This window comes from Pipistrellus hanaki (genome assembly GCF_964339955.1).
Source record: "Pipistrellus hanaki genome assembly, chromosome: 3".
Lineage (NCBI taxonomy): Eukaryota > Metazoa > Chordata > Mammalia > Chiroptera > Vespertilionidae > Pipistrellus > Pipistrellus hanaki.
The window spans coordinates 129,652,990-129,667,880 of NC_140505.1; the positions used below are offsets into that span (position 1 = coordinate 129,652,990).

Consider the following 14,891-nt stretch of genomic DNA (forward strand, 5'->3'; position numbering starts at 1 on the left):
GTCAAAGGGTTAAGTACAAGGATAGTCATGGCAGCATTAACTCTAATAACAAAAATTTAAAAACTACGTCAAGTCTATTCAAAAGAAGATCATTAAATAAATATTGTATACAATTAACCAGGATGCAGCCATTAAAAAGAATGACCTGCTCTCTCTATATTACTAAATAATATATTTAATATATAAATGAAAATAGAAGCAAACAATAGACATGTGTGTTGTATGGATTAGGGCTATGTGAAATTCATGATATTACTCTGGAAACTGTGTGGCTGGGAAAATAATACTCACTTTCCCCATCAATATTCCTTTGGCCCTTTGGGGGATTTGCACCATTTGAATTATTCCTTTTTTTTTTTTAATAAACGGTTAAGTGTAAACCGTAAGCTTTTCAAATGAATCTTCGTATGAACAAACCCTGGTACATAGTAGACATTCAATAAATGTTTGTTTATCAAATAAACCTGCTACATTATTCCTCCTATTGCTCAAATCTCTCCTTTTCTTGCTGTGTAGATTGGTGGGGGGGGGGGTGTTAGCTAAAGTTTCACATAGTGCATTATGCATCAGCCCTTACTGAGTGCTAAGTGCATGCTAAGCATTGTCAGTCTCTTGGCATGTGTTCAGCACCTCAGGTAATTCTACATCTCAGTGAAGTACATATTATCACCTCTCTTTTACACATAAGAAAACCGAGGTTTAGAGAGTTCTCTGAAAACTCAAGCAAATTGTGTTACACACACACACACACACACACACACACACACACACACACACAGAAGCACCTTTCAAGTAGATGCAAAATGTTGTGAGAATGATGAAAATAATATGTTCTTGTCCTTCCCAAGGAACTTGACAGGGAAGCATTTCTGTATAACATACCATAATGCATGGCAAGAGAGAGCCCGTGGTGGAGCTTTGAGGGAGAGAAATTTATTCGGGGAGGGAGGCTTCACCGATGAGGACCTGATTAATTAAGATTTGGAATATTCTTCCATTGTACACTCACATAGTAGACACTGAAATACTTATGCCAATGTATTGGTGCTAAACTAAGTCTGTGTAATCCGGCTATTTTTATTTTGTACAAAGGTTTTATGACATCAGATGAAAGAAAATTATTTGACCACCTCAAGTCTCCTCATCTGAAATATTGGGTTCCATTCATCTGGTTTGGAAATCTGGCAGCGAAAGCACGGAAGGAAGGTAGAATCAGAGACAGTGTTGATCTGCAATCATTGATGACTGTAAGTACATCGTGATTGTCACACACACACACACACACACACACACACACACACACACACACACGATGTTAATCAGAGACCAAGAGGGAGCTGGATGTGACAGGTTGGACCAGTGCAAATCTGAATTAAGATTCAGAATCCTCAGCATGCAGGACAGGACAGCACACAGGCTATAACTCAGATTGATTGGCATTTGGTTTCTTGGAAACTCTGTGTTAAACAGTATTGGGCTTGCAATATGCTCTGCAGGAAAGTGTCCCTTGATTGATTGGCAATGCCTGCCAAGGGTTCTGAAGGATCTGGTGCCCACACAGCAGATTTGCATCCCTGGCTCCAGGACCTCCCCAGTCAGTTCCCCAAATTGGAATAGTTCAGGGTTAAGCCATCTTTTCAGATGCTCCAGGAAACAAAATTGTGTTTTTATTCAACAAAATAACCCTGAATTCACCCGAGAAACAAATTAATGTAAGAGCTAGATAGATTTGTGCCATGATAGTCTCCTGCCTGGATTAGGCTAAGAGGAGTGAATGATTTCAAAATAGCTTCTGAATGAATGTGAACTCTTTTTCCCTATCTTAGATAATAATTTATGTGCAATAGAGGGTGGGGGAGTCAATGAATCCCAGTCTTTCCTGCTTCAAAGAAAGATGGATTTTCTGTCAATATAAGCAACCTTATTTGGAGGTGCTGGAGGGTTAGGATAAATTTATTTCTTTTTTCTAAGATCTATGGCAAGCATGTTTTAAAAAGAAAAAAACAAACAGAAATATCTCCATATAATATACTAAAACTGCTAGAAATGACTTATCTATATTAATAAAAGGGTAATATGCTAATTAGACCCAGAGACCTTCTGAACATCCTTCTGGACAAAGCCACAGAGGCAGGACCGAAACAGAGGTGGTTAGGGGTGATCAGGCCAGGAGGGGAGGGCAGTTGGGGGTGATCAGGCTGGTGGGTGAGGGGCAGTTGGGGGCAAGCAGGCTGGTGGGGGGAAAGACAGTTGGGGGCAAGCAGACCAGAAAAGTGGGCAGTTATGGATGATCAGGCAGGCAAGCAGGTGGGTGGTTAGAAGCCAGTGGTCCTGGATTGTGAGGGGGATGTCTGACTGCCGGTTTAAGCCTGATCCCTGTGGGTCTAAACCAGCAGTCAGATATCCCCCGAGGGGTCCCAGATTGGAGAGAGTGCAAGCCAAGCTGAGGAACACCCCCCCAAAAGCACAAATTTCGTGCACCTGGCCACTAGTCCTATAGAATAAAAGCCTAATATGCTAAGTATCCAGTCGACCAGTTGGCTGTTCAACCAATCAAGGAATAATATGCTAATGATATGCTAAGGCCACTCAACTGCTAGCTATGACATGCACTGACCATCAGGGGGTGACCAGTCGACAAGTTGCTATGACATGAACTGATCACTAGTGGGCAGATGCTCTGACTGGTAGGTTAGCTTGCTGCTGGGGTCTGGCCAATGGGGACTAAGCAAGATGGGCCCAACATGCCCTGGAGCCCTCCTGTGGTCCCTTCTGGGCTGGCCAACCTCCCGAATACCTCTTCAGCCCCAATTATGCACTAGTGGGGCTCCTCGGGGGATGTCAGAGAGTTGGTTTCTGCCCGATCCCACAGGCCAGGCTGAGGGACCCCACTATTGCACGAATTCATGCACCGGTCCTCTAGTTTAAAATATTAACCACTGCCTTCCCATCACCACTTTGGACCAACATCATTTTGGAAATGATGCATTCAATAGAGTAGGAGGTACTTCTATAAAGTCCTAATTTTTTGAATATTTAATATACATATTCAAATGTGCTTCTTTTTGTACATTGTTGAATGATGGTCATGGCTTGTTTTCAGAATTTTCCTTTTGGGATGGCCTTCAGAACCAATTTACTAGCTTTACAAAGTCCCCTTGTTTTACAGATATAGTCATAAAAGACATGGCCACATTCCTAATCCTACTAAATATTGATTACCACACCCATCATTTTAGTAAATCATGTTTTCTCTGTTTCTGGCTTAGGAAATGAACCGATACCGCTCTTGGTGCAGCCTCTTATTCGGTTATGACTGGGTTGGGATCCCGCTGGTCTACACCCAGGTATCAAATACTGTGCACATGACTTTTATTTCTGCTTGCTCCCTCTGGCACTGGCTGCGGGCCACCAGCGCTGTGCTCTCACTTGGGTTTCTCTCTGTTCCAGGTTGTCACTCTGGCTGTCTACACCTTCTTTTTTGCGTGCCTGATTGGACGCCAGTTTTTGGATCCCACCGAAGGCTACGCTGGGCATGACCTGGATCTTTACATTCCAATCTTTACTCTCCTACAGTTCTTCTTCTATGCCGGATGGCTCAAGGTAGCCAACAGTCTCAGAGTCCTGAGACCCACTCTGTGATCTCTGTCATGTGCCAAACTCTGCATGCTGATCCTTCCCTGAGCCTAGCCAGTCATTCCTGCGTGAGTCCAAGACAGATTTAACATTTAATGGCTCAGAGATGTTATTCCTTTTCATCCAGGGATTAAAGTGTCAGGGACGGGGTGAGTACCTATGGCAGCCACTGAAGCAGCTCATTTATGCAGAAAGATTACAAGAAGACTCTTTTATGGCTATTGATTTTTTAAGTCTTTGTGCGCTCCCACTAGGATTACAGTAATGTAAGTAAAGTAATGACTGTATCTGCATTGATGTTTTGAACTGTGATAAGCAACTCCGCAGTAAAAGAGAGTAAATAGGAAGCTTTGTTTCTTGATTCTGCTCGACTCTGAGGATAGTTCGCTGTGATTCCCTGAAATCCCAGTAGCTGTCTCACAATATTGAACCCATTTTCAAAACCAGAATTGAGACTCAGAAAAGAATTCATCGAAATCAAAACCAGAAACACCAGAACTCGTGACAACATCTGGTGTGCCAGTAAATTGAAAACAGGTTAAAACAGTGAGGACAGCTTGTCCAGTCATCAGTGTCAAGTGTTCATTGTTCCCACCAGCACCTCCTCCCCCTCCTCCTGGAGGTATGTGTAGATATCAGAGTTCTGACCCTTCCATCCCTTTAGATAACGGCCAAAACAGAAGTACAGTATGTGATGGGGGGGGGGGGGGGGGGAATTGGAGTCTTTGGCTGCATTAGGTTAATTGAAATCTAACGACAGTTTGAAGATGGTGTTAAGAACATAGACTTTCCAGGTGTGTGACCTTCCAAAACAACTGCATGCGGAGGGCATCGGTGAGATCCTCCAGGTTGTGGCAGCATTTTCCCTGCAGGTGCCTTTACTTTCATTGATTTGAATCTTAACCAGAAAAGCAATAAATTATGTTGACATTTCAAATTATTCTCCAAAGAGTAAAGGCACTTTATTCTTTGCAAATGGCAAAAACATTTTTAACCAGATGACAGATTCCTTTTTTTTTTTTTTTTTAACTTGTACACATTTTATTACACTGCAGGGCTAACACATGTTACCCTCCTGACAAGATGCTTAAAAAGTACTAGTTGACTTACATGCATTTCTCAAATTTTCTTCAAAATACAAAAATTGCCAAAATGATGAATTTGATCCCATTGGGAGCTTTGATATATTCAAAAGTCTGTGTGTGTGTGTATGTGTGTGTGTGTGTGTGTGTGTGTATGGGGAGAGAGAGAGAGAGAGAGAGAGAGAGAGAGAGAGAGAGAGAGAGAGAGAGAGAGAGAGAGAGAAATGTCTACGTGAGAGAGAAACATCAGTCAATTGCCTCTTGTACTGGCCCCAACTGGGGAATGAACCTAGAATCTAGGTATGTGCCCTGACTGGGAATTGAACCTGCAACCTTTGGTGTACAGATGATGCTCCAAAAAACTGAGCCATCTTACCAGGGCTATATTCTATTTTTATAAACAGAAAAATTACCAAAATTGGCTCAAATGTTTAATCATTCTGTTCTTTCCCCTGAGTAATGCTGAGACTTGTAGTCTTACTTTGTGTCCATGTGAGGTGTTTGGCCAGCCTGCAAGAAACAGTTCTTGCCTTCTGACAGTCTCTCTAAAATATTAATGTTTTATTCCTTTATTAATTTTTTTCAATATATTTTTATTGATTTTAGAGAGGAAAGGAGGAGAGAAAGAAACATCAATGATGAGAGAGAATCATTGATCACCTGCCTCCTGCATGCCCCCTCCTGGGGATCAACCCTGCAACCTGGGCATGTGCTCTGACAGGGGATCAAACTGTAAACTCCTGGGTTAATAGGTCAATGGTCAACCACTGAACCACACCAGCTGGGTTCTTTTATAAAATATTTTTAAAGAAAAAATATGATCCAGGCCGGCATGGCTCAATGGTTGAGCATCGACCTAGGAACCATGAGGTCACAGTTCAATTCCTAGTCAGAGCACATGCCTGGGTTGTGGGCTTGATTCCCAGTGTGGGGTGTGCAGGAGGCAGTCGATCAATGATTCTCTCTCATTATTGATGCTTCTATCTCTCTCTGCCACTCCCTTCCTCTCTGAAATCAATGACAATATATTTTTTAAAAGAATTGATTCTTTATTTTAAAATATATCCTATATAATAAATAGGTAATATGCAAATTGACCATCACACCCTCACAAGATGGCTGCCTATGACCAGACCAGCAGGGGGTTAGTGAGAGACAACCAAAAGACTGAACAGCAGGCTGCATGGAGTGACCAGGCCAGTGGGGGGGCTATGAGGGGCAACCAGGCTGGGAGGGTGGGTAGTTGGAAACAACCAGGTCGATAGAGGGGGGAAGTTGGGGGCAATCAGGCTGGCAGGGGAGACAGTAAGAGGTGACTAGGCCAACAGAGGACAGTTAGGGACGACCAGGCCAATAGGGAGGTGCAGTTGGGGGCAACCAGGCTGGCAGGGGGGACAGTGAGTGGTGACTAGGCCAGCAGGAGGGCAGGCAGTTAGGGGCAATCAGGCTGGCATGCAGAGGCAGTGAGGGGCGATCAGGCCAGCCTGGGGGAGGTGTAGGGGGGGAATTAGGGGACACCAGGCAGGAAGGCAAGCGAGAGATTAGGAGCCAGTGGTCTGGGACTGGGAGGGGAATGTCTGACTGCCAGTTTAGGCCCGATCCTGGGGATCAGCCTAAATTGGCAGTCGGACATCTCCTGAGGGGTCCCGGATTGGAGAGGGTGCAGGCTGGGCTGAGGGGACCCTCTCCCATGCACAAATTTCATGCACCAGGCCTCTAGTATACATATGAAAAGCCAATCTTAGTTCCATTAGAGTCCTAAGAGAAGTGAGTTTTCTCACCACTGATTGTATCTCAATTTCTAAACACCTATTTTATCTACACCATTCTAATACTTATCACTCTTTTCATAGTGTAGAAAATTCATCTAACTTTATGAACAGTATATTATTCAGATATTTGCTGGAAATGGAGGCTCCAAGAAAGTGAAAAAATACTTTGTGAGATAGTTAATTTGGAGACATAGGTATCATTTTGGTAGCTAAATGTAGACTCTATTACTATATGTGAGACTGATCCCATAAAAGCGAAATTCTGAATATAATAGAAATAGTTTCAAGACCCATCTAGTCACCCATGTAATTTAAGGAAACCCCCAGACAAGAAAAGTCAGAGAGCCCCTTAGAACTTGCAGTCAATGACCTCGACATGGATGCTGCTATGAGGCTGCCTGATTCATGCCCTGGCTAGGGCCGCTCCTTAGAATAAGGGGGATGGTGGTTCTCACCCCTGGCCACCCATTTAAGTCTTCTGCGGGCTTTACCGAGCACTAATGCCAGGGTTCAACCTCGCACCCATTAAATGAGAATTTGGGGAGGAAGGGCCCAGGCATCACTCGTTTTAAAAGCTCCCCAGGTGATTTTGATGTTCAGCCAAGGCTGAGAACAACTGCTCTAAGTGGTTAGACTTAAATCCTAAAAAATAAATAGGTAGGTTTTCTACCAAATAATCTCAGAATCTAGAAACTACTAATCATTTAGGCCCAATGAAAAATCACTCACACACTCAGATAATAAAAATCAAAGGGAATTACTAAAAAATGAGAATAACAGGTGAATCATATTTGGCATCTAAATCTCTCATCAAGAAGGCTATTCAATTCAGGAGCATGGTAAGAATATATAATATTGACCAACTATTGTAAGATATATAAGAAGCTACTAAATGTTCCCAGTGGGAAAACTAACCCACTAAATCCTTTAGGGTAAAACAAATTCCAGCTTTATGACTTACTAGCTCTTGGACTCATCCATTTAACAGTTATGTCCAATAATTATACAGCTCCTTGTATTATTTTCGTTCATTGTGATTTGTCTTTCTTTGCTGTTTCAACCTTCCCGTGTTTACATTTTGTCTCGACACCCGGGCCTTCAAAACTTCCTAAGAGCACAGGCAGTGCACCCCTCAAAGTGCCTGGTGTCATGCCTTGCACACTGTCAGGGCTCCTTCCGTAGTCAGTGGTCTGATTTGCACCTGAAAATCGATTATAGGACTTCTAAAAGCCCGTGGCTTCTCTGGACAGGCCTGCAGAGCCACCGGATAAACAGACCCACTGAGAACCTGCCGGTGCAGGTGCATCATTCCTGGTCTGAGAGTCTGGTCTCGTTTGCCGGTAAATATCTGTGTCCTCCCCGTCTAGGCTTCATCTGATGGCAGGGACCACAGAAAGCAGAGAGTGAAACAGGCATCCTCCTCAGCCTTCACTCTGAGTCCTCACAGCATCACGGCTCACTTGGTCTACGTTCTCACTGCAGGTGGCTGAGCAGCTCATCAACCCTTTCGGAGAAGATGATGATGATTTTGAAACGAACTGGTGCATTGACAGAAATCTGCAGGTGAGAGGAGCTTTCCTTTTCTTTCATACATATATATATATATATATGGCTAAGTGACTGACCCGCCAGTAGCTATGACGAGCATTGACCACCAGGAGGCAGATGCTCAATGAAGGAACTGTCCTCTGGTAGTCAGTGCACTCCCACAGTAGGAGCGCTGCTCCCCTGACCTACAGGCGCCAGACACCAGGCTCACAGCTGGCGAGCGCTGCTGCTGCTGCTACTGTGGTGGCACAAGCCTCTCCCGCCTCCATGGCAGTGCTACCACTCCTCCCTGATTGCCTGCCGCTTCACGCACTGCTACATCCCTCAGGGGATGTCAGACTGCCAGCTTCAATCCGGCCTGCGGGGATCAGGCTGAAACCAGCTGTCTGATATCCCCGAGAGGTCCCAGATTGTGAGAGGACATAGGTTAAGGTGAGAGATCCCACCAGTGCACAGGGCCTCTCGTTAATAATAAATTACTTGTGCCATTTTAAATCCAAACAGATCCTGAATGCAGGCCCTTGCACTTCGGCCCTTCCAACTGTTAGCCACAATTAAAGGGGGTTTGGCCCTTCAGTATGTTGTCCGAGGTCCTTCTGAAACCTCACAGCTCCTGGATCTCAGTTCTGGAGAAATGTAGCCCCTTTTAAGTAGAATTTCAAGCCAGTTTTCTTTTTAAAGTTGTATCATTAACTAGAGGCCCAGTGCATGAAATTGGTGCGTGGGTAGGGTCCCTAGTAGCTGCCTGCTGCAGGCCAGGGCCTTCCTTCATTCTGCACTGCCCCCTGGTGGTCAGCACACATCATAGCAAGCTATTGAACTCCCGGTTGGTCAAACTCCCAAGGGAACACTTTACATATCAGGTTTAGATAGATAGATAGATAGATAGATAGATAGATAGATAGATAGATAGATAGATAGATAGGTGTTATACAGCCTCCTCCTCCTCAGAACAAAACAATATGTCAATGCATTCTTTAATTCGTTTTCCATTGCCACCCAGAGAGGTTAACAGTGACAGAATGGCAGCCAGAGGCAATCTGATGTGAGTTCCCAAACTCATGTCACATAGGTCCCTGCGTTCAGATGTCCATCAGCTGGACACTGGGAGCCTGGGCCACACTGGCCCGTATCTCAGATCCGCCAGCATCACACCAAGGGGACCTCAGCCCCTTCCCTGAAGCATTATCCCACAGAGGTTTTCCATGAAGAACCAGCATAAGATAAGGAGAATGCTCTCCTCAGACCATTCTCTCCCCTGAGAACCACAGCCTGGGGAAGGCCTTCAGCTGGTCTATTTGTTTCAAGCCCTTACTTGGCTCTTACACAGATTCAAGCATTTCACCATCGGTCACTGTTGGTTCACAAACTGGCCCCCATACAGAGAGGGCAAGGAGAGAATGGAGAAAGAGACAGGCCGCTCCCGATTGGCGGGCAGCTCCAGATTGGCGGGCAGCAGGTTTAACAAGCAATGGGACACTTACATACATGCCAGGCTTGTCTTGGGTGGTCACCCACCTGGCAGAAGCTTCAAAGTTTACACAGAGGCCTTCACTGGCTGCTGCAGTCAGGTACATTGTTCTGATGGCCTCAACAACACATTGCTCTGTCCAGCCTGCATCTCTGAGGGCAGCGCCACTGTGACTAGGACATACATTCCAGGACAGGACAGCCGGGGGAGGAGCCTCCTATTGCCGAGGTCCAGCTCCTGGATCACCTGGCGGTCACATCATCTCCGTCCCTCTCTCAATAATCACACTGCCCGTCCGCCAGGGAGGAAGCCTAGGCCACTCACCCTGTTCAACTTGGATTCCCAGAGGGTTCATAAGTCACTCATGCATCAGTTTATCAAAATCAGGAGGAGAGACCACTATAGCCCCATGCAGGACAGGGTTTTGATACACATTTCCAAACAAACAAATAAGCACTCAAGGCATATAAGAAACGATATCAAGTACGAGGGTGTTTTGGAATCCACAGAGTGGCATATTGAGGATCTTCAGCTTCCCTGGAATCTGGGATTTGTGGGTGCTGCCAAGGTAGGCAGTATGGTGACTCTGAGCAAAGACGACGGTGCCTCTCATTCCTCCCAGTTAGAAGCAGCTCCACTCGGAGGCATGTGGCTCAATGAGCCCCATCTGGGCAGCTTCCCAGCCCCACTCTCTGCAGCGGCCCGGGCTGCAGCAATTACAAACCACAGACATTTGTATATCCACTCATCGGGCTGTGCTCCATCCACTCCAACCCCCATCCGCCCTCCGAAATGTCTTCTCTTTCTTTCTACGGTGCACACCTGGATGATTCTAACACTGTAACAATGCTTTCAGGTCTCTCTTTTAGCTGTGGATGAGATGCACATGAGCTTACCCAAGATGAAGAAAGACATTTACTGGGACGATTCTGCTGCTCGCCCCCCATATACACTGGCAGCTGCTGACTACTGCATACCCTCATTTCTGGGGTCAACAGTCCAAATGGCGTAAGTACATTTAAAAAAAAAAAAAAGTGATAATTTTTTGCCATGTTCTCGACATTGCTTTATTACAACTTTCAATTATCAGTATCTTATAAATTTTATACATAATTAACATACCCAATGGAATTGGAGAGTAAAGAGATATAGTTTCTGGTTTAAATATGGGGTGTGTGTGTATGTGTGTGTGTGTGTGTGATATTTGGGGCAATTTGCATTTTTACATTGTTTTTGTACCACAGCAAACTTCTCCAATAGTTGTGAAACTATCCATCCTTTTTCCCCCCTGTGCAATTTGAAGATAGTTTAATTATGTAGTCTTTTATTGTTTAACTCTACCATAATTAAATGCATTTTTAACAAGTGTTTATTGAGCGTGTACCATGTGCAGGCATTGCGTTAGACTACTTGGAGACAAGCAAATCTTAAAGAATGAAATGAGTTTTATCAAAAGGTTTCCCTAAGATTATAATTCAACCCACCCTGGCCAGGTGGCTTAGTTGGTTGGCATCATCCCGCACACCAAAAGTTTCCGGTTCCATTCCCGGTCAGGGCATGTACTAGGCTTTGGCTTTGATCCCTGGTGGGAGCACATACAGTAGGTAACTGATCGATGTTCCTCTCTCATATCCATGTTTCTCCCTCTCTCTTTTTCTCTTCCTCCCTCTAAAAATCTATAAACAAATCCTTGGGAAAGGATTTAAAAAAAAAAAAAAAAAAAGATTATAATTCAACCCAACTGTGTTTAATATATAAATCTTTCTCTGTTCCCTGGTTTTAACATAACAATCTGTCCCTATAGACAAGCTTTAAATAAATGGGCTGAGGCCTGAAGTAAATCATGCACAGTTCTTGAATAATTTCATTAAATCTGATAATGTATCTGATTTTTAAGAAATGTGTGAGCAGGGGGGAAGTTTGAGTATTTTTGCTGAAGGCAGATGCCACAGTTTCCAAGTAACTTAAAAAGAGTATGGGAAAATTTAGAAAAGTAAGAAGCCTTCTCAAAGATTACAGAAAAAGGAAAAAGCTTGTGGAATTTTTCTTATAACTTTCGGGTAAAGAGTGGCTTGTTGTTCCCCCGACGGAATAACTTGAATTTGCATCTTGTAGTTGCCACTTGTGACCCTTCATTCCCTCCCTCCCACCCCTCCCCCCAATTGAAAACTCTTTCCCTAGCGTTTAAAAAGCAAAATTCAACTGAGTACATTTCGAAGATCCTATTGGCTTTACTCAGTGATTCGTGAGCGTTCACTTAACAGATAGAAAGGAGCCCCAAGGAGCTGGCTTTTATAGACAGAAGGGAGCAGGAACAAGGAAGTGTTGCAGTAGGCAGCTGAACACATTGGTTATTGCAAGGTTTCCTTCAGCAGGTGCAGGGGCCTAGCAGGCAGATTATGTAACTAGTGCTCTCCAGGGGAGTCCAGATGGGCCGGTGGAAGATCCCATTTCTGGGCGAGCTGGAACTATATTTAAGGCTCCGTTTGGTGATGCGGGGCTTAGCAGAAGCAACTTGCAGCTTGTTGTCTTGTGTTTATTTCTTTTTTATTAAATTTATTGGGGTGACATTGATTAATAAAGTTATATAGATTCCCGGTGCACAATTCTGCAATACATCATCTGTGTAGTGTATTGTGGGTTCACTACCCAACTCAAATCTCCTGCCATCACCACTGATCCCCCACACTCTCTTCTACCTCCCCACCCTGCCTCACACACACCCCAGCTTTGTCTTGTTTTCATCACCGTGTCAGTCCTGTTTCGGTCCTGTTTCTGTAAGGCGAGTGTCTCCCGGGCCCCATAAGCAGTGATGTGTATGCTCCTCCCAAGGAGCTGCTGAGGCTGAAAGCCCTTCAAGACCCAGAGGAAAGGATGACGAGGCAGAAAGTCAGGCGCTGTGGTCTATGTATAATGAGGCCGTTCAGGAGCCAGGAGATTTGCCCTTTCCTCAAGAACACCATAGAGAAGGGTGCCTGCGCTAGCCTTGTTCCTGCCTCCAGAGAGACTGCTGAGCCTGGGCTCTGCTGTCCAGAGCTTCTTCCAGGCCAGGGAGCTCGTACCCACCCGCCAGGGGCTCCGTCTCCGGGAATAGTAATGTCCTGTGGTTTGCGCTATTCAGCATCTTTAGTGCGCTCTGCAGCAGCAGTTTCGTGGATGTCTGGCAACCTTTGCAATTTTGAAAATTAATAGATGCTCTTCTGTGAGTTTGTTTTTACGTCATTAAATAGGCTTTAACCTTCCCATCATTGATTAATGCAGAGTGTTTGAAGAGCTAACCTGTAAAGGAAGAGAACCCAGCACCACTGGTGGGCAGGGGGTTATTGGGGTTCCACTAGTGAGTCTGCAGGTGCTACCTGTGCTCCAGTTTGAGTGTCTACTTAGCTGTTTTTGGTGATGGTTAAAAAGATTTATTTATTTATTTATTTATTTATTTATTTATTGTCTCATCAAGTCAAGAGTGGTGGTATGTATTTTATTGGTTTTATAACACTTAAGGACGGGAAGGGGGAAGCTGCCCTCTTCCACCCTGCCATTGTTCCTTAAAACCACTTTATGCCTCGTTTGAACAGATCCATAAAGACTCCTTATGCTATTTGCTGGAGGACCGTCCACTTTATGACTTAGCAGCCCTTTCATCAGGGAAAAATTCCCTCAGACATCAGTGGGAAAGAAGAGAGCTTTGTCTCTTCTGGGCAACCTTCCACTATTTGTTACGGACTCTGGGTTTTGTCGTTGGTGACGGTCTCTTTTCCATTTGGCTGCTGGCAGCTGCAAATCAAATTTGTAGCACCCCTGTAGAAAGTCTGTGGGGTTTGGGGGCTGTTTTTCTGGGTACTGTGTCTCATCCTGCCATTCTTCCTTATCTAGCTCTCCTGTAGTAGCCTAACTTCATATATTATTGCATTGTTTTTATAAGCCACCTCAAATCCTTTGTAAGATAAAGCAAGATGTAATAAACAAACTGATAAATATTCTTGCTCTGGAAAAAGAAGGAAAAAAGACAGGAATCCACTGGAGAATAAGGAAGGCACAGAAGCCAGAAGGGTTGACAGAGCAAGGTCCTAGAGAAAACACAGGAAGGCAGGGGCTGGGCTGGTCCCAGGAGGGGCCTGGGCACCTGAGCGGGAGGGAAGGCGCTGAAGCCAGGTGTGGTGAGGGGGCGGGAGATGGTGCCTGTGTAGCTAGTGAAGCAGACACCTGTGTGCTCACCATAGCTGATCTTCATCATGTCTTAATCCAAAGGAAGTTAACAAGACCCATCTTTCTCTGTCCAATCTGAGGCCAAAAAGCTTGTTTTAAAACTATCTTTTATAATTTCTAACACTAAATGAGTGCTGAATTTCTATCTCCCAATCTTTGTATGGAGCATATTAAAAATCAACTTCAGAATGACCATTTTCAATGGGAAAAACGGCCAGTTGAAAATCTGAACAGAGCACCCAAAATAGAAATTTTTATTTACAAAAATATTAATTTTCATAAATATACCTGTCTTGGGCATCTAATATATAGTGTTGATTATTCTCTGGCCAGTGCTGTCCACTTAATAAACCATGTTATGAATTAACTGAGCAATGAAAAGAAATCTTTCTGATTAATCCCTTTTCCCATTACACAGCTGAGATGATATCATTTGAATCTGATTAGTAGTCTTTTGTCATAATGTAAAACACTTTCTGATCTGCTGTTTTAATTAAGGCATCTTTTCATTCGTTTAGCCATGCAGACACTATTAACCAAGATTTTAAAAATGTCTGAAAACAATCAAAAGAAGAGTTGTTCATACAATACATCCAAACTCTAAAAACAATGGGTCTTCTTTTACAACAACAACAAAAATTATATAGTAGATCAGAAGTATTCTTAATTATATTGGTTCAAATATACCAGAAGCAAGCACTCTGTTTCATAAATTTCACTTCCCCAAAACAAACTTACAATGCTTAAACTCAAGCCAGCATTGCTGAAAATAAATTTCTGTTTAAAACAAACAACAAGAACTAAGGTACAGGCCTAGCCTACCACACAGCTGGCTTGAAGTAGAATGCTTGTCTTCAATTATACAGCCACAAGGTGCTCCAAAATTCTTATCATTTTTTAAATGCTTGGGATTATTCATTAGCACAACTTGCTAAGTCTCTGAGGAATGGAATATATGGAAATTAAAAACCTGAAGTCTCATAACTCCCTTTAATCCTCTCTTGTAAATCAAAATGACCAAGAGTGTAGAAGCAATAATTTTTTAAAGACATTGGTAAACCCTAATAAAATGCCCAACTGTAGCAACTGAAGGATTCAAAATCTTGGAGAAGGCTGTAGCTGATTGTGAAATGGATCACTCACGGGTGTCATGCGTGTATGAGGTGTACTAACTCTGTC

At 43.8% G+C, this 14,891-nt stretch overlaps 1 protein-coding gene across 2 annotated transcripts in view; it reads left to right on the forward strand.

Moving 5' to 3' along the window:
* The window catches only part of BEST3 (bestrophin 3), a 40,232-nt gene that overhangs the window by 15,625 nt on the left and 9,716 nt on the right, over positions 1-14,891 (forward strand). For both annotated transcript variants that reach the window (XM_084878883.1, XM_084878884.1), the window contains 5 exons: positions 1,093-1,247; positions 3,270-3,347; positions 3,451-3,603; positions 7,973-8,053; positions 10,366-10,517. In XM_084878883.1, coding sequence (XP_084735009.1) covers positions 1,093-1,247; positions 3,270-3,347; positions 3,451-3,603; positions 7,973-8,053; positions 10,366-10,517 — 619 coding nt within the window. The remainder of the gene's footprint in view (positions 1-1,092; positions 1,248-3,269; positions 3,348-3,450; positions 3,604-7,972; positions 8,054-10,365; positions 10,518-14,891) is intronic.